The sequence below is a fragment of the Protopterus annectens genome, chromosome 16.part0 (assembly GCF_019279795.1).
Source record: "Protopterus annectens isolate FY-2018-M chromosome 16.part0, PAN1.0, whole genome shotgun sequence".
Taxonomy (NCBI): Eukaryota; Metazoa; Chordata; order Ceratodontiformes; family Protopteridae; genus Protopterus; species Protopterus annectens.
The window spans coordinates 258636688-258656954 of NC_056750.1; the positions used below are offsets into that span (position 1 = coordinate 258636688).

At 40.5% G+C, this 20267-nt stretch overlaps 1 protein-coding gene across 1 annotated transcript in view; it reads left to right on the forward strand.

Annotated features, from left to right (window-relative positions):
- The first annotated feature begins 399 nt into the window (after positions 1-399).
- Positions 400-20267, forward strand: part of LOC122791059 (torsin-1A-like) — a 192969-nt gene continuing 173101 nt past the window's right edge. Inside the window, exon 1 of the mRNA XM_044058835.1 lies at positions 400-677. Coding sequence (XP_043914770.1) covers positions 509-677 — 169 coding nt within the window. The 5' untranslated portion in view covers positions 400-508. The remainder of the gene's footprint in view (positions 678-20267) is intronic.

Sequence of the window (20267 nt, forward strand, 5' to 3'; positions counted from 1 at the left end):
TAAATGTTGTTGATATTCACTTAAAACTTTTGACAATAATAAGATTCATATTATTATGCATTTTCTGACAAATACAAAGCCTGTAACTGTAATTTGTAGGTGTATTTAATGACTGTAATCTGCACTGTTGTTTTATAGAATCACAAATTTTAGGAAGGAAAGATCAGCTTTTTGAGGCAGGGATATTACATTTGCATGCACAAAATACACAAGAAAATTAAATTGCGTTAGTTAAGAGTTGTACAAGGTTCAAGGGTCATTCACATGGTGAACAGTTTCTGCTTCCTCCCTCCCACCTCAGCTCAAAAAAAATCCTGTGATAGTGAGTCTCCAACCCTTCAGACAGAGAGCAACCAATCCAGGCTTCCCATTTGTAACAGTCACTTAGGGGTGGTGACATACAAAATGAAACTAAGCACTTTATTTCTACATCTGCACGGTGAATATTGAAGCTCGCTGCTGCTCTTTCCTTTATTATATAACTGTATTGTGATTTTGCAGCTGCAACATGCAGGTTCTTGGAATCACACTTGTCTTCTTGATCCACTTACCTAGCCTGGTTCTGTCTGTGGAGCCTCTCACAATAGGCATTGGAGCTGGATTGGGGATTGCTTTCTATTATGGACGCTGCTACTTCATGGAATGTTGCAATACAAAAAATGAAATTAACACTTCAAGTAGGACATTTTTTTACCTGTTTACAGTGAATTTCAGTTAAATAAATAGTTAATCAATGAATACAAAGGCCAGTGTTCATACTAAATTATGTTTGTCTTTGCTATATGATATTTACACAGTTTCTGCTCATCTTGTAACATATTCATATAGTAAAAAGCAAAAATAAGCTAACTTTTGTAGGTTAACTGATGCTTGCCATTTCAGTTTACAGTTAAGTGCAATTTTAGTGTAAATAATTAACCAGAGACCTTTCATAAAGAACTGGGAAGTTGCAATGGATGTAAATATCTATACATAAATGCCAGGTGGAGTATGTTTTACAAAGATTGACAGACTAGAAATCGTATGACACTGCACTACTGTAAGAATAAACTTGAAAGAATGTGCCATGAGTTTTCCAAGCAAAAGTATACCATTAAGTTTTGGGATCTGTTATGTGTAGCCAAATCTGCTTTTTTATTATTGTTTTATAAATGGAGTTTTGCAGTTGTTATGACAATACTTGTTGACAGAGTTCAATATTATCAGGATACCATCCCTGCCATGAGATGTAGCAGCCACAGGGTTAATTATAACAAAATTTATGACAGTCATTGAGAGGTGTTTTAAACATTTTTCTATTCAAATTGGATTTTAGTTAAATTAACTGCGTGTGTGTGTGTGTGTATTTATTTCTTCACTTGAATGTTTATGTATACAAGTTCTTTTTTTCCCCTTAGGAGATGATAATTTGAGTAACCATATGCACAGTTGCCCCCACCCCCCCAAGTCTAGCCTCCATACTTACTGTAAATGCATGTCCAAGCCCAGCCCAGACAAAGTGCTACAGACAACAAGACCATGCTGCCTGTAACTAATTACAGGGTATTCACTTTACCCAGGATGTGCAGTCTTATAGTTAGTGTGTATAAGCAAGGGAGCGACTCTGAAAAAGTTCTTTTAACAGGTCATGGCTTGCAGGTGAGTTTGCATAACTGTCAGCAGTCTGTCCATCATCGATCACTGTACTTTCTGTCAAGGGGGTCCCTGCCCAAACCTGGGTGAACCATCCCCAGGGATACCTTAATAAACAGTTACCATATTTTGTTAGTAGTGTTTGTAGTATGTATATGTGTGTGTGTGTGTGTGTGTGTGTGTGTGTGTGTGTGTGGTTCCATGTCATTTAATTGAAAAAACAATGTTGAAATGACAAAATGTCAAAACCACAAAATAGTGAAAATGAAATTTGCCTTTTTCCCATTGCTGTGTGACTGGAGTTGGTATATAAAATTAGCATGGTGCATGGGGGGTGGGGGTGGGGGGGGGCTTGCCCATGCATAAAATACATTTTCATTATTTTGTGCTTTCAACAGTTCGCATGTCTCTCAAATGTCATGGAATTACACACACAATTTGTTTAATGTACACTTGCATGTGTCTACGTATCTGTTTATATATAATTATATGTACATGTCCCTCCCTTACATCTGTAAGGGATGTTGCCAGCAGCTTCCCTGATGCATGGAAAATGGTTTTCATTATCATCTAGTGATTTTAACAGGCACTTCTTTGCAGAAAGTACAGGGAATTTTTTTTTCACAGGCTGCGGTTAGTTATGCAAATTCACCTGGTAAGCCATGACATGCTTCTTGTTGTTGCATATTTCGGCTTTTTCCTGGTTAGGGGTCGCCACAGCGAAACTCCGGTCTGCTAATGATTGGCAGTAGATTTTTACGTACTGAGTTGCCAGCCCTGACGTATAACCTTCAACGAAGGTACGCCCATTCATGCATGTCTCCACACCGAAGACGCTTTTAGCTGAGAATCGAACAGGACAACGTCTTACTGTGAGGCGACAATGCTACCACAGCACCACGACCTGCTAAAAGTTAAAAACTGCTTTTTTTTTTTTTTTTTTTTGCGAGGGAATTACTTCAAGATAGCACACCACTGGAGAAAAGTGAATACTGTCTCCATAGCACAGAAGGGCAAAATCATGAAGATGACCTAGATTTGATTAGTAGTGGTAGTCTCTGTCTTCCACCTTGTAAATGGGAACCATCCCTAGTTTAGCCCACTGCTCCCCCATCTCTTGGAAGCATATTCAGTATGCAGGGGAAAAGGTCAGGTTATCCCACAGTTGGCCAAGAGTGTGGTGGTCCAGCTTTTCCATTTCACTCCATGGTGCTGTGATGTTCAGTATGACTGCTGAGCCTGCCTAATTCTTCTACAAGGAGGACCCCTCACCTCATTTTGCTGAGTGGCCATTCATTAGTATGACTGCCAACATAAAATATGGGCAGCCAAGAAGGATGGAATCATAGGAACAAGCTGGGACAAGTCGACAGCAGTTAAGATAAATATGAATATATATATATTTTTTAAATATTTCACATGTATAACAGATACTCTACCCACAATAAGAACAACCTTATTTATCAGATACTCTACCCACAATAAGAACAACCTTATTTATGGTGAGAATTATTATTACTGCTGCCTTGGAGAGGTGATGGGCAATAGATGAAAGGTTAGTCATTAGATGACAAAACAATTGCCATTCAGACAGCCATGATGGTTACAAAAACAGAGCTGCATTTTATTCATAGTTATGACTTCATAAGATTTAAAAAGAACCTTCTCCAGAAAATGTGTGTGTGTGTGTGTGTGTGTGACTTACAAAGGATTACCCCTAGGAACTCCCTGAATTCTGCAGGTTGCTGCTTTCGCAATCATAGATCAAGTCATATCTTCAAATAAGGCTGCTTTATTTACATGCTTTTGTTCCCTGGATATCAATACTCCTGGTCCTCTTGAAATTTGAGTACCAAAAGCTCCATCCGTGCCTCAAGAAGGAAATACTTGCAGTAAGATATACTTTTCATTGATTTAACTTCCTGACACCATGAGAATGGTAGACCCCCTATCTCATTCTGACCAGATATTTTGGTCATCTCCCTACTTTCCTTAGATATCCTTATGTTGCAAGCACATCCAGTGCCTTCTAAATTATGCATTCTCAGCTGTGCCTTAGAAGTTTGGAGATTGCCATCAGCCTTAGATTGCTCACTTCACCTCATTATTGCCAGTAGCTTATTAAAACTGAGATCATAAGAACCTGGACTTCCTTACTCACTATACAGGACAACTGAATTTTATGAACGAGGTACTCACTAACACTTCTAATAAAAAATTAAACCCTGTTTTCTGTAAGACAGCATGTTAAGGTGGCACAGAGTCACAGAAGTATGTATTGCTGCTTCATAGTTCTTGGTTATCTAATTCAGTGGTCAGCTGGGGTGTCTTCTACATGTCCTCCCTGGGTCCACTTAGGTTCTCACCTAGTGCTCCAGTGTCTCCTCCATACCTGACTGACATGCCATAGGTGAACTCACATCCTTAAAAAAATTGTCTTTTTTAGATTAATAGGCCCATAGGTATATAATAGGCTAATGAACACCAGAGCCTTTATAAGCCTAGCTACACAACCCAACCCAGTTGTGTCCGTATGTAACACAGGCATCTATTTGGAGGGGTATGTTGGTTAGGAGGCTGATAAAGGTTCAGTGGGGGGCATGCTAATATGTTAATTAGGGAATATTTACTGTTGGCCTCTCCCTGACAGAGACACGGGGGCCAGACAGGGGGTGAATTTTTGATTTCCCATCCAATGGTCAAGGTTAAGTTTGAATAGGGTTGGGGTGGACTCTGCTTCACGTGGATGAGCAGCTTATTCCAGGACATGGGAATATGTCTTTCTAGTATGTTCTATTTATGTCACAAACAAAGTTTAAATCCTTGGATCTAGTGTTTCTGGTGCTGTTTCTGGTGCTATTTGTTTTGCAGATGTGCAAGAGGTCTGTCAAAGATAAAGCTTTAAGGCAATCAGTGTAGGACAATGTAATACCCTGGATTCTCTTGGTGAAGAACCTCTGTGGGCATTCCAACTATTGCATATGCCTAGTCAGGTATATGCTGAAGGGGGCATTGTATTCAATGATGGGTCTAATAAGGGCCAAGTAAAGTGATACTATAACTTCCTTGCACCTGGATGCCACACCCTTACTTATAAGTTGGGTGACTTAGAATGATTTTCTTACTACCGTGGCTATGTGTTGGTCAAAGGCCACATTACTGTCTAAATATGTTCCTGGATCCCCAATTACTAGGTCAACTCTTAGGGGAGTCTTATTAATGGAGTAATAAACCTAGGTGGACATTTTCCCAAAAGGAACTATAATGCACTTCTTGGCATTGAGTTTTAATCAATGGCTTTGGCACAATTTATTTGTCTATGTTAGATGCTCTTGCGAGATGTTAGTGTGATGGGGGGAATGTATGATAGCCTCGCAATTTGTAGAAGTACATACCAAACAAGAGCAGACCCAGCACTGAGGCCTGAGATATTCCGTTGTTGACTGGCCTGTTGGTGGAGGTGGTCTCACCAATCCTAATTTCTTGGGTCCTATTGGTGAGCCAGGTGCCAATGCAGGGATTTATGCCTTTCTCAGTGAGTTTGTCAACAATTCATGAGTGGGGTATTGTATCTAACACCATAACCAGGTCTACATAGGTGGTATGCACTCTTTTCCCCTTATCCATTGCCTTGCTGACTCTCTAAAAAAAGTCTACCAGGTTAAGTAGCAATGAATTTCATTTGACAAAAACAAATTGGGATGTGGCTAGTGCCTGTAGGTTGTCAATGTTTTTGCTGATCATTTCCATAGGTTCATAGGTGTGTACTAAGCCAACGGCCCTGGAGCCTTTACAAGCCTAGCCCATAGAAGTGCCCTGGTAGCATGCCGCCCAACGTTAGTTCCTGGTGTCATTATCAAGTAGAGTCACTGGAGTGATCCCCGGGGTGAACTTTCTTTTTCCCATCCACTCATCAAGTTTTCTCTTGAAGAGGGCCAGTGAGGTGCTCTGCTTGACTGTATGGGAAGTCTATTCCAGAGCATGGGCAGTCTCTGGGTTATGAACCTGTCCCTCCAGTATGTTCTGTTGATTGTGGTAATGAGATTGAGGTCTCTGGAGCATGTGGTGCGAAGGGATTGGGATTTCTTTAGGTGTAACATTTCTAACAGGGCTGGGTCAGACATGGCTTTGTAAGTCAAGCAGAGATCGCATCAGAGACTATATGAGACAGAGAAAAGCTGGAGTTTTTTTAGTCTGTCCATGTAGGGCATGTGTTTAAGGCCTAGGATCCTCTTCATGAGGTACTTTTGTGGTGTTTCCAGCTGTTGCAGTTGTTTAGTGAGGTACATGCCAAATGGGGTATTATAATCGATGACTGGTCTAATGACGGAAGAATATAGAGAGGTGATAACCTCTTTATTCCTGGATGCAAAACCCTTGGTAATGAGATGTGCCACATAGAAGGACTTTCTGACCACAGTGGCAATGTGGTGGTCGAAGAAGAGGTTGCTGTTAACCTGTGTCCCCAGATCTCTTATAACGCCTTCAGTGTTCAGTGGGCTACCATCAATGTGGTAATGAGTGGGAACTGAGTTTTTCCCAAAGTGAATGATGACGCATTTTTTGGCATTAAGCTTAAGGCCATGATTTTGACACCAGTCGTTGGTCTCAGTGAGGCCTTTATGTAGGATGTCTACATCACTTGGGGATGTAATAATGGCTCCCAGCTTGCAATCGTCTGTGAACTTGGTCAGCCAGAGTCCCTCTGTGTCAGCCTGGACTTCTAAGAAGTAGATGCCAAATGGGAGAGGAACAAGGAGCGATCCCTGTGGGATTCCACTTGTGACTGGTCAGCAGTCTGACTTGGAGTCTGCTACTTTCACACTGTGGGTTCTATCTGTGAGCCAATTTGCAACCCACCTAGTGATATAGGGGTTGATGCCAGGTTTGGTGAGTCTATCAATAATTCCTGAGTGGAGAATAGTATCAAAGGCCTTGGCCAGATCGAGGTAGGCTGTATGAACTGCCTTGCTGTCATTCACAGCTCTGGTGACTGACTCAAAGAAGTCAGCCAAGTTGAGCAAGCAAGATCTACCCTTTACAAAACCAAAATAATTGTTTTTAACATTTGGCTTATTAGCTGATGTCATTCCATGAGGATGCAATATGTATTAACTTGGAATAAGATTATAGATAATCCTGGCTGTTCTTCAAGCGATGGCCTTCATGTTTCTTTCAAAAGTTACTGCATACTTTCAAAACCCCTTGCTGCCCCCATAATGCCTTTTTAGGCAGATAATAGACATCTCACCTTTGTAAGTTCTTCAAATTCTAAACTGGACCGCATTACTGTGGTTATTCTCAATGCCAGGACTCTCAACAAAAACATTTCTCCATCTTGAGGTGCTCCTGCATCTGGAACATATTCTGTAATTACAGAGACTTGTTTTAAATGCAAAGAACGTTCTCCCTCCATACATGGGTTGTTTTTTTTTTCCATTTTTCTCAAGGACAGCATCTAAGCTAGACTGATATGTATAGACTCACAAACTGAGCTCCTATGAATTCAATTTTCCATAGACAAAACAAGCTACCAGCTTATATCATACTACAGAACACCCTGCATGTCTTCAGATGATCTTGTTAGATTCCTGGAAGTTTTAGAAGTAATTCCTATAAGAAATAACTCCATAATTCTGGGCAACATCAACTACTGAACCATAGACTATGGCATCTATACCTGTATATGCCCTGAGATTTCTGGAGTTGGTAAATAGTACTTCAGTGGACCAAACAGCAAACCCACTAGAGACAAAAATATTCTGGATGTGGTCCTCACTAGCATTGCCTGCACCTGTTCCATTCCAGTAGTGCCTCCATTTCCAGTTAAGTTGGACCATAAACGCATGACATTTACTCTCAAACCACTACCCTCCTGCCCCTGTAACCAACATCTTTGTAATTAAGGACTTCAGAATGTTGAACTTTATACAGTTAAATGATGAAATCTCCAAATGTCCCCATGACATCTCTGTTGTTAACACTGACACAGCAGCCAACTTTACTAAGGAGTTTTATGCCCACTTAGACAAATGCATACATCTAGCAGTCCCAACTACAGCCAAATATAATGGGAAATTTGAAAATACCTCCCAGTGGATAACTGACATAAACTTTATAATAAAAGAAAAATGCCTTAAACTGTATATACAGTAAGGCATGGACTCCTTAGAAAGATAGCACAAAATATTACCAATAAAACGAAAATCACTGTAAGGACCAGTAAAGAAACCTGTGAACAGAGAATAGCTGCTGAAGCAAAGGATAACTACAAATCTTTCTTTAGTGATTTAGTAAACTAAGAAGTACCATTCAGCTTTGTTCTGAACTTCTCCTTAATGTGTTCCCCCAATCTGACCCAAATGACATTGCAAATATATTAGCAAACAATTCTCTGCAAGCTTCACCACAAAACACCTATTACAACACCACTCAACCCAGATTCCCTTATCTTCCAGTTTTACTACAGAACACATTCTTAGGGTGTTATCTAAAACAAAAAACACTTCCTCCATGGGTCCTGAAAACATACCTGGGTTCTTATTAAACTGTGTTATACAGGCATTCACTGGGCGCCCTTGGTGGTACAGCAGTTAGCATTGTCACCTCACAGTAAGAGGTTCTTCGGTTCGATCCTCAGCTGGGGTGCCTTCTGTGCGGATTCTGCATGTCCTCCCTGTGGCTGAGTGAGTTTCCTCCAGGTGCTCTGGTTTCCTCTCACATCCCAAAGACATGCTGTAAGTGGATTGGACATTCTAAATTGGCCCTAGGTGTGAGTGTATGCATGTGTGTGTGTCTTCCATGGAAGGTTGGGCATCGGGCTGGCAACTCGACACCATAAAACTCTACTGCCAATCATGAATAACAGGTGATCCACTGTGGTGAGCCCTGACAGGGAAAAGCCGAAATAAGAAGATTCAGGCATTCACTGAATCTCTCCTTAAATTTTCAGTGACACGACTGCTAGCTATACTAATTCCCCACTAACCAGGCTGGACTGGGCATACTGATTCCCCACTCATGGTGTATGTACCTTAATCCTGGTGCTTTGCTGTGGTAATGTCCCTCTACAAAGGTGGAACCACCAATGACCCTGAGAATTACAGACCAATCAGTCTTATGTATCTAATCTGTAAAGCTAATGAGTGCACCACAACTGATCCCATTAATTATATTAAAAATCTGCTTAAGCTTGCCCCCCCCCCCCCACACACCAACAACCTGGCTTTGTCAAACAGAGGTCATACCTGTTAAACATTGTTAATTTCTTCTAGAGGGTTACATAAGCTGTTTATCTAGACAAAGCATTTTGGAACCATAACTTATGGTAAGGAAATTGTCATCCTTAAGCATAGATCCTTATGTGCAAGATGGATTGCTAGAAGGTTGAAAAACGGAACACACACAGTTGATGTAGTAGTTGTTCATGTGGCAACTGTTGTCAGGCAATCCTGCTTTATACAACTAGTAGCCAAATGTACTTATTTCATCTAGATCCAAAGATGTTATTGTCCCCCTGTATTCAGCAATGATCCGACCCATTGTAGAGTACAGTGCTGCATTTGTTCTAGTGTCACACAAAATCTCAACAAAATACAACTATATTCTAGTTTTGCTGCTAAAGTCTTATATTTAGCTTATTTACCTGCTTAAAGTTGCATTTCTGTGCCTTTCTGTTACTGTGTTGTGTGCCCCACCTCCCACTGAGACACTAAGTTTTTGAAATTCTAACTTTCCTGAGGTCAATGACTTGTAGTTCAGAGTAATAGGACTGCAGCTCCGATATTGGCTTTATTTGCCTGAATCCCTCTCTAGCAGGCCTGCTATGTCCACTACAGAACTGCACCCACCTACAGTCTTTTATGCAAGGCTCAGAGAGATGTGAAAAGCCCCGAAATCTGAGAAATAAGTTTTCCATAAAAAAAGGAAAAATGCTTTTTTGTTTCAATATGTTAAGCTGCGCTTATAATGACTGGTGTGCTGATAATGCTTTTGTACTTTTCTGCTTTTTTCCATGTTTAACCAAAAATGTTATCGGTTTTAGTTTGTTTAGTACCTTAGTGTTGTAGCTTCATTTGCAGTTGTGGGAACGTTGTGAATTACTGCAGGATCTTAGCATTGTTTATACATTATACTTCATTTATATCTCCTTAAGTAGAATTACTTGTAAAACCTTGTATTATGAACCCTGTCTGAGGCCTTAGTCTTGTAGTTTCATTTACAGTCATGGCAGAACTGTGACTTTCCACCAGATTTGAGCCTCATTTAGTCATTTATTACTGCATTTTTCCATAAACAGTTTGGAAAATTTCTGCATAGTCTGATGCTTTAAACTGTGGTAGAATTTCAGTAATGAGAATACTGTAAGTTCTGCACCAGGACTGGTGCATCTATGCTTTTACAGCTGCTTATATTCCAGTGTTGCTGCTAGAGTATTATCTTTTGCCTATCATTTGCCTACTTAAAGTTGCATTCCATTGCCTTTCTGTTTCCTTGTTCAGACATTAAGCTAAAGTTTCTGAAATTCTAACCTACCTAGGGTCATTGGCCTTTAGTTCAGAGTCATAAGGAATAGAACTCCAGTACTGGCTTTATTTGATTTGATCCCTCTATAGCTAATCTGCTTCTTGCAGCCTGAAGCTTGAATTTTTTCCCAACTCTCCCATCCTTTTCCTGCTGTGGTTTTAAAGGTTTGTGTCTCTGGCCTCCTTCTCTTAAGGTAATCTGGCTTCCAAAGTTCCTCCCTCCCCTCTTTTATTGCTATTGTCAGTTGGGTAAGCTATTTAAGTACTTTTCCCACCCATTGTTTTCCATAGATCCATAATACACAACAAACCATTATTGCTCTTCAGTAAACCTTTTTGACTACAAATTGTCTCCTGTTTATTATCCCAGAGCTCTTATCTGCTTGGCAGTCTTACCATTCTCTGAGAGGGTTCTGAATTAATCCTGTTTTATCCTTAGCATAAAGAGATTTATTTTATTATTTTGCAGTTCAATTAACTGTTTTGGAGTAACTGCTTTATTTTTGTTTTGTTTGTTGATTTTGCACTTTAAATCATTTTAAAGGTTCTAATACCTGAAACCACCTTGTCTAGATTGTTGTTTAAGTTGTTTTGTGATAGAATTGCACTCTCAAGCAATCTAGTGTTCTTATTTTAAGAGCATTGGGATAGTCAATCTAGTGGCAGTATGTGGTGTCCTAGTCTATCCAAGTTGGGAAATACACAATAAAACTTAAGTGTAGTCATTTTATTGGCCAGAAGACTTAGAAGCCATTTTCCTGTTTTTTTAATGCATGTATGAATTTGGATTGTTTGCACACCTCTGCCCATCATGCAGTGGTGGTTAGTAGTGCCCTGAATAGATGCAGACACATAGAAACCAAATTTCCCTGTAAAACCACCTCTGAAACTGTACAAGTAACTTGGTTTCTGTAGAGCAACTACTTTGCCCATTCGGTAGCACAGAACAGTTAGTCTGAGCACTGAGGAGCATCCCCCCATTGGATTTAGTCTCTAGCCCCAAAAGCACCCTTATCAGCCCACTGTTAACCCTTAGTGTATTGCACCCTTGTAGCTCACTCAAAAAAGGACCTAACATCATGACTATGCACTTTCTCAATTTCTCTGCAGCCAGTTTGGTGGATATGGGTGTATCGAGACAATGTAACAGTTGTCTTATGTTCACTGACAACCCTTTAATCCTCAAAGAAACAAATACAGTATGCAAGAATGTATATACACAATGTCTTTGCTGGCAAAACTCTCACATGTAAACAGTCATAACAATAATCTTGTGTCAGAAACACACACTGTACACCCATCACACATGGTACTCACCCTACACATAAACACACTTATGCCGAGAGACTTAAATGCAGTCTTCCCAAACACCTCCCAGTGTACATGCAAAGATTATCCTCAGCAAACCCAAACACATGCAACAGAAACAACACCTAAAGCTGCACGTACAGCCACACCCAGTAGTGCCTCAACTACAAAGCCCATAAGGCAAGCCAATACACTACTCAGGACTCTAGATATGCAGGACACCATTGTATGACATGCTGATATCCCAGTCATCAGGCTGAATAAGGAGAAACGTTTCCTACTGCAGCCAGGATCTGCTGTTACATATGCCCTCAAGTTATCGCACCACAGGTACCAGTGTGGTCAAATAATAGTCCATGTAGGTGTAAATGACCTGAGACGTACTTGTATGAAGAGAGACATTATGGAGCTCTCAGACTGTGTCACAGGCTGGTATGTATCTAGCATTGAACAACATTCTACTTTTTCAAAGGATGGTGCCAAAATATGAAGAAAAGATGACTGACTTGAATAATTGACTTAGTTTTTTTGTGTTTCTCTAGGGGATACAGTATATGTCAGCATGAGAGGACATGGTTGACAAACCATGTTGCTGTACTAAGAATAGTATGCATCTGTCCCATCTAGGCTGTTGAATATTGGCTAAAACATTGTCCTTCCACAGAGAGCCTTCTTTAGGCAATGCCAAATTGACAGGCCTTCCAACATAGCAAAATCTCCCAAGGAAATCTAAATGCGTTACTGCTCAATACCACAGTTCTAAACAAGAAGTTCCACCACCTCCAAGATTTCCTAACCTTGGAGAATGCAGATATGGTTTAAAGCTGCAGGCAGTACACTAACAGTCCTAGGCTTCAGTGCCTTCCACACATTTAGACCAGTAGATGCACAGACAGGGACTAAATGTGGAGGTGTCTCAATCTACATCAGTAACAGGATGGCACACTAGAGTTCCTTCACATCCAGATTACCCTTAGACAAAGTCCCATATCAGATACTAGCAAGCTACAGGTCACCCTCTGTGTCCTAAAAAACCCATAGTTCATACTTTAACCTATTGGAGGCACTCACCATTCAACAAAACACCATTCTCATGGGGGACTTTAATTATCCGTCTGTAAACTGGAAATCCTATACAACCCCAAATTTGCAGGTACAGAGATTTCTAGACTTTGTAAACACAAGCACCCTAGACCAGTTATTGCATACGCCTAGCAGAGGTATAAACAAATTGCACCTGATATTACAAAGATAGGAGAATGCTGCACCCCAGTCCTCTCCCCAGTGTTGGGTCCTCTCTGGTAACTCAGGCCAGAATGCAATCTCCTTCAAATAAAAATCAATTCTATAACCCCAGCAAACCTTGTAGTAGTTAGTAGTAGTTAGGAACTACTCCAAGGCAAACTACCTTTTATTACGTGATAACCTGTCAAAATTTCAAGCCCCCCCCCCAAACCCACGTAACACAACAATCTATGCCGAATTTTTCATAGAAGTTGTGTACAAACATGTCAATGATTCTAGAGAGGATACCATGCCTGTCAGAAGAAATACCAAAACTAACTCAATAAACATACCCATCCTAGTGGAATCTAAAATTAAACGGGTTATACAACAAAAGAAAAAAAAAGTCATATCTAAAATTAAGAAAAAATACATTCTCATCAAACTGAATAGACAGCTAAGAGGTTTAATTAAATCCAACAAAGCAAATTTGGAAGTAAAGATATCATCCCAAACCAAGGATAACCATAAGACCTTCTTTAGCTATGTCCAAAACCTCAAAGGCAGCACACAACATTATGCTGAACTGTTGGTAACTGGAGACATGTTCACAGAACCGGGAGCTATAGCAAATCTTATGGCTGACAAATTCAGCTCCATCCTTTCCCTCCCTTTCACCTCCAACCACCCTCCCTCCACCCAGGAAATACCATCTAGCATAATCCCTCCAACTATCAATAGAAAGCAGGTTTTACATATGCTCTCTAAGGCCAAGAATACATCTTCATTGGGCCCCTGATAATATCCCAGAATACTTCTTATATAGCCTGAAATATGACTTACCAGGACTCTCATCAAACTGAATAGACAGCTAAGAAGTTTAATTAAATCCAAAAAAGCAAATTTGTAAGTAAAGATATCATCCCAAGCCAAGGATAACCATAAGGCCTTTTTAGCTACGTCCAAAACCTCAAAGGCAGCACACAAAAGTATGCTGAACTGTTGGTAACTGGAGCCATGTTTACAGAACTGGGATATACAGCAAATCTTATGGCTGACAAGTTCAGCTCCATCTTTACCCTCCCCTTCCCCTCCAGCCACCCACCCCCCCACCCAGGAAATACCATCTAACATAATCCCTCTAACTATGAGTATAAAGCAGGTCTTAGATATGCTCTCTAAGGCCAAGAATACAGCTTCATTGGGCCCCTGATAAAATCCCAGAATGTCTCCTAAATAGCCAGAAATATGAGTTATCAGGGCCACTGGTGTCACTATTCAACCATAGCTTTACACAGGCTTTGTGCTACAGGAATGGAAGACTGCAACGGTCATCCCTCTACACAAGTTCAGACCATTGATGGATCCTAGGAACTACAGACTCATTAGTCTACTAGTCTCATATAGAAAACCATGGAAAGAATTATTATGGAAATGATTTAAAATGACATAGGAAACCTTCAGACAATAAATCCAACCCAGTTCAGTTTTGTCAAAGGCAGGTCATGCCTACTGAACCTGATGAACTTCTTTGAGTAGGTCACAAAGGGAATGGACAAGGGCAAAATGGTGCATGCTGACTACCTTGACCTAGCTAAGGGATTTGATACAATACCCCTCTCAGGCATTGTAACCAAAATCATGGAATTAGGGATAAGCTCTTGTATAACTCTCTGGAGAGGCAGCTGGCTCACAAACAGGACCCAATAAGTTAGGGTTGGAGACACCACCTCCAGAAAGAGGCTGGTCACCAGTGGAGTCCCCCAAGGCTGTCTGTGTGTTGGATCAGCTTCTGTTTGGCACCTATTTTTCAAAAGTCAAGGCTAAAGTAAAGGCCTCTGACTTACCAAGTCTGCAGATGATTGCAAGCTAGGAAGAGTCATAGACCCCCCCCCCCCCCAACATACTAACATCTTACAGGAAGTTTTAACACAGACAAATGACTGGTGACAAAGCCACAGCTTAAATCTCAATGCCAAAAAATACATCCCTTTGGGAAAGTGACCACACAGGGAAAATTACCAATTTGATAAAACATCCTTAAATATAGACAGGGATTTGGAGACTTATATAGATAGTAACCTGTAGAACATGTGTGAATGGGCATAACTTCATTGAAGGTTGTGCATCAGAGCTGGCAAGTCGGCACGTAAAAATCTACTGCCAATCATTAGCGGATCGGAGTTCCGCTGTGGCGACCCCTAACCGGGAAAAGTCAAAAGACACAACAACATATAGATAGTAACCTGGCTTTCGGGCAACATATGTTTAAGATAGTAAGAAAATCATTCTATGTTCATCTTACAAGTAAGGGTGTAGTGTCCGGGTCCAGGGAGGTTACTGTGCCACTGTACTTAGCCAGCCCCAGACCCATCAATGAGTATAAAGCCCCCTTCTCTATCTAGGTTCTTTACAAAAAGAATAGAGAGCTTAAACACAATGTCTTATGCAGATCTCCTCAAAGCCTTATCTTTATACTCTGTTTCCTACAGACTGCAGAGATGTGATTTATGCCTGGTATACAAGGCATAAATGGAACCTGGTCTGATGGAACCTTGGCATATCTGCAAAATGAGCAATTTCAGAACTACTAGATCTAAGGATTTAAACTTTGCTTGTGACTTAAATAGGACATGTTGGAGAGACAGGTATGTATCCCATTCTCTGGAATAGGCTTTCCAACTATGTGAAGCAGAGCACTTCCCTAATTCAATTCAAACTGAACCAGTGGATGGGAAATTAGAAATTCACTGCTGGCCTAACATCTATGTCAGTGATGGACAAAGGCAGCCATTAAATCATGCCCAAGCTAACATACACCCCTTAAAATAATTTCTATGGCACAGTAACTTATGGGATACATTTAGGTTGCATGGCTAAGCTTGTAAAGACCCCAGTGATCATTAACCTAATATACACCTATGAACCTGTGCGCCTGAACCATAGTACTCTATTCTCTTTGACCCTCACTGCAGATGGAATTATTTTGTCTTCTGCTGTAATGTCATCATTTCTTCTTTCCCATAGTGTGCATCCCACCACCCATCCCAAGCACTTCATCTCTATCACCTCTAGCTTCTTCAGCTGCTCTGCCTTGACTGCCCAGTTTTCTGTACCAAACAGAAGTACTGGTTGCACCAATGTTTTGTACACCTTCCTTTTCAGCTTGTTTGGAATTCTTATATCACACGCTACCCCGATACTTTGTGCCAATTGGCTGTAGCACCTCTGATTTTAGTGTTGACCTCCTCATTCAAACTTCCCTTCTACTCAACCAGCCCGCCCACATACCTGAAGATGTTAACCTGTCCTACTATTTTCCTTTCTAGCTGAATTTTCATCATCTTCTAATTTTCCTCAATTGCTTCCATGATCAGGGTCTTGTTTTTACTCAGTTTCACTGCATGTGCCTTCAGTTTTGCATTCCATTTCCCCATTATTTGTTGAATTTCCAATTCCAAGTCTGCTTATACTACTACTTTGTCTGTATACAGCAGCTTTGTTGATCTGTTCCCTCCAAACTGTTTCCCCTAATGTCTTCCATCAGTAATATGAACAGCAGTGAGCTCAGAGCTGAACCCTGATAAATCCCATACTCCTTCTGGGAGCCCGAACACTTTTCAAACTTTTATCACTGGATCCTTGTATACAGTCTGCACTAATCCCATCAATTTGTCTGGTACTTCAAACCCTTGCTGGACTGTCCAAATCAGCTTTTTTTTGGGAACATATCATATGCTTTCTCCAAATTTAGGAATCCCTAGTTGGACTCTTTCCTCATCTCTAGCTGCTTTTCCACTATCGATCTCACTACAAATATCAGCTCTGCTGTGCTGCATCCTTTCATTTGAATCCAAACTGCTAATCTATCATACTTTCTATTAGTCCGCATATTCATTTATCAGTCACCCTCTCCAGCACTTACATGCAGTGTGAAGGAATTTGACATCTTCATGCTGCCCAGAGTCATGAATGTTCCTGGTACACTGTCACTAGAATACTTATTCTCCAGTCATCTGGGATACGCCTTTCTCTCCATATTGCTGTAGGTATTTTCACAGCCATTTCTCCTCAGACTTACACAAAGTCTTAATCATATCTGCTGTGACCTCATCTGAGCCTGCTGTTTTCGATTGCTTTACTCTTCTTACTTCTTCTATGTCAAGAAGGTGCTCTGTTTATCCTGTGTCATCCAAGGCTGTAATTGGCAGCAGTAGAACTTCTGTGGGGCTGTCTTCATTCAGAAGCTGCTGGAAGTACTCATTATGTCTCCCTTTTATGTCCTGTTTCCTGGTGAGAAGGTTGTTGATGACATCCCCTATGAATGGTGTCTGATGAATGTCTTCATCTTTCTGTCTTGCCTTGCTGCCTGATTTGTGCCATCTGCTGAGTTACTTTCCAGAAGCTGGTAGAGTGATGTGATGCCTTGTTCTGTGCTACTGCAATTCCCCTCTTAGCCTCTTTCTTAATCAAGCAGTATTAGCCTGTTCCATCTTTTCTACCTTCCAATTTTTCCTGCACTCCTTGTTTCTTTTATAACTTCCTGGAATTATGCATTCCATCACCAGCTTTCCTTATGTACCTCATTTCCATACCTAGCTCAGCCACATATATGTTATATAGGGGGCTATATTAGTTTGTTGCAATCACATTGCAGTGAACACCTAATCATTGCCCCTAATTCAGCAAAAATTGTTTCAGCGATTCATTGAATTTATTGAGGGCAAGGAAATACTTGGCACAACTTTGCCCTTTTCTACACTGTAGTGCAATCTCAGAGTTGGTATATATAGTTGGGGTGTATGTGTGTGGGGTGCAGCCCCTCCGCATCGGGGGGTTGGGTTCGATTTGCTTAGCTGTCGGTCCGTTGTGCTGTAGAGCAAGTATTTTCTTGCCCTTGGTAAATTCAGTGAATTGCTGAAATGATTTTTGTTGAATTAGGGTCGATGGTTAGGTGTTCGCTGCAATGCAATTGCGACAAACTAATATAGACCCATTCTGTAGTATACACACATGCTGTTTTGAGACTCTGCCATTTCTTTTCACTTTTTTCTCTTCTTCCTGAGGTGCTAGACTAATGAGTATTTCCCTGAACACTTATGTTTTCACTCTACTCAACAAAGACAGACCAATTCTTATACATCACCTCCCTAATGAATTCGTCTTCCAACCAGTGTTGTATAATGAAAGACAAACTGTAAATACTTCTTGAGATGGGGGTTTAATCAAACATTTTTCCCACTGAATTGTAAGAAGTTTTTATAAGGGTAAAATATCCCCATTCTCTCTTTTACTTGCAACTTCAGATTTAACAGTAGAAATTATCTGAGCCGGGTAACCATTGGCCAAAAACATGTCAGCCAGATGTTGACTTTTTGACACAAATTGATTGTCCTCAGAAATCATTCTGGCCAAACATATGTACTGCCCTTTCACTATACCCCATTTCTGATGTTCAGGGTGGTTATGCTTGTAATGTAACAAGCTAATACAGTATGTTGGTTTTCTATATATAGAACTAACAAAGCACTGATTCAAGTCATTTTGGGTTTTATGTGGGTTAAACTCAAAGAAAGTTGAGGGAACGAATATATGAACATTCTCTGGATATTATGAAGAAAAACCTTAAAAATTCTTTGGCCAAACACATTACTACTCACCCTGAACATAACTTTCATTTGTGGGGTTAGATCATATTATGAGAAATCCCAGGGATTTGATTGATTGAAGTTAGTGAGCTGCAGTGGAAGCTCAGATGAAATGCCACTGTCTGTCAACCCCCCCCCCCCCCCAGCATATCTATTGGAAGCATTTTGAGGTTAAAATCACATAATGTGTGAATTTATGTAAATTTGTTTCTGGGAGTATTTTGGTATGACCCTTCCTTTCTAACATATAGAGATTTGGCATTTGTTGAGCATTGTCATGCGACCCTTATGGAGGGATACTTAAATGATTTGCTTAGACTGTTTAATGATTTTGATGAAGTCTCTGGGGTAACAAACAAAAGCGCTTAATCCTCTTTATATCACAGTTTTTTATTTTTAACTCAGTGTTTTTATGTGATTTTTAGTGTATTAAAGTATATTCAAGTGCAGAGCTTCCTTTGTCTGTGGCTGTTTCCTGAGGTTTGGGACTTTGTGAATTATGAATACTGTCCTGTCATCTGATTGCCATGAGTCACTCGCTGTTTTTGATGACATCCCTCACTGTCTTCAAAAGACACACATCATTTTTAGTCTGTCCTCCCCTATGAAGTAGACTCTGAACTCCAAGCAAGTGGCTTTGCTGCTCTGTTCTTTGACATTGCCTCCTGGCTACACAGAATGTCCAGTCTCCTCCCTGCTGTTATGGCATTCACTTCCAAGATATGTCCTGTCAATTAACCTATATTCATTGTAACAATGCTTAGTTAATTCTTGGTAGGTTGATTACATCCAGCCTTTGCTCAACACAGCTGTCCTAGTTAATCCAGGCTGGATAGCTGGATACTGTACAGCCAATAGCATATTGATCCAGGACTGCTGGGCATGCGCGCACTAGCCATTAGAGGCAAACATTAGCATGGGTCACTGATATAACTCAGAGTAGGCTGGGTCCTTAACCCACTTATCACCAGCAAACACCCATTCCCCTTTTTAGAAACATTAGTCAAATTGACCAAATCACCTAGAGCCAATTATACTTTGCATAGTGGCTATACCTGATACACTGCACAGTCTATGTTCTGGTTTGTCTTATCCAGAGAATACTGTGCACCACAACTGAGGCCCAAAGCAGTTGGTTTACACAACTGTTTCCTTGTTAGGCACTGCATAGGGTTTGTGATGCTGCCCATGACTCCACTGTATTTTGGGTGAGTCTGAGGTTGAAACATCCAGCTTGTTTTTAGGAGGTGGGAAGAACCCAGAGAGACATGGAGAGGACATGCAAACTCCATGCAGGTATTGGTAGAGCAGAACTGAACCCTGTACTTTATACATTTGAGACAAAGACTGTAAACATTTCGCCAGTCGTCTCATTTTCATAATACTATGTTCCTTATTTGACCATTCTGAGTACCACAAAATTGTCTTGTGCTACTAACGCAAGTTACTCTCCAAACTATGATACATTTCTTAAATACAATAAAATACTGTCAATATCTAATAAAAACAGACAGTGGGATAATTTAAATACATCCAGAAGTCTGATATCTTCAAACAAATGAGTGATTGCAAAATGATCTTACAGTGAGTATACCTCCATATCACACCTCATTCCTTTCATCCACCCTCCCTTAACTCCAGAATGACTTTAACAGTAAACTCAGTGCAACTATCTTTTACTGTAAACATACAAAGTGAAATGTAAATGATCTCTGGACTTAAGAACTTTAGCTGTTAGGGGAGACTGAAAGCCTTGTCCATGTACTCTGTGTCTTATACACTCCTGATGGGTGATCTGTGCCTTGCTTACCACATCATTAGTGATCCAGTGGTCCTTTTCCTCCTGTATTTCAGTAAGGTAAACAGGTCACCTAACATGAGAACCTGACATTTGAACCTTCATCGACAGATAAACAGAATATAATTAAGA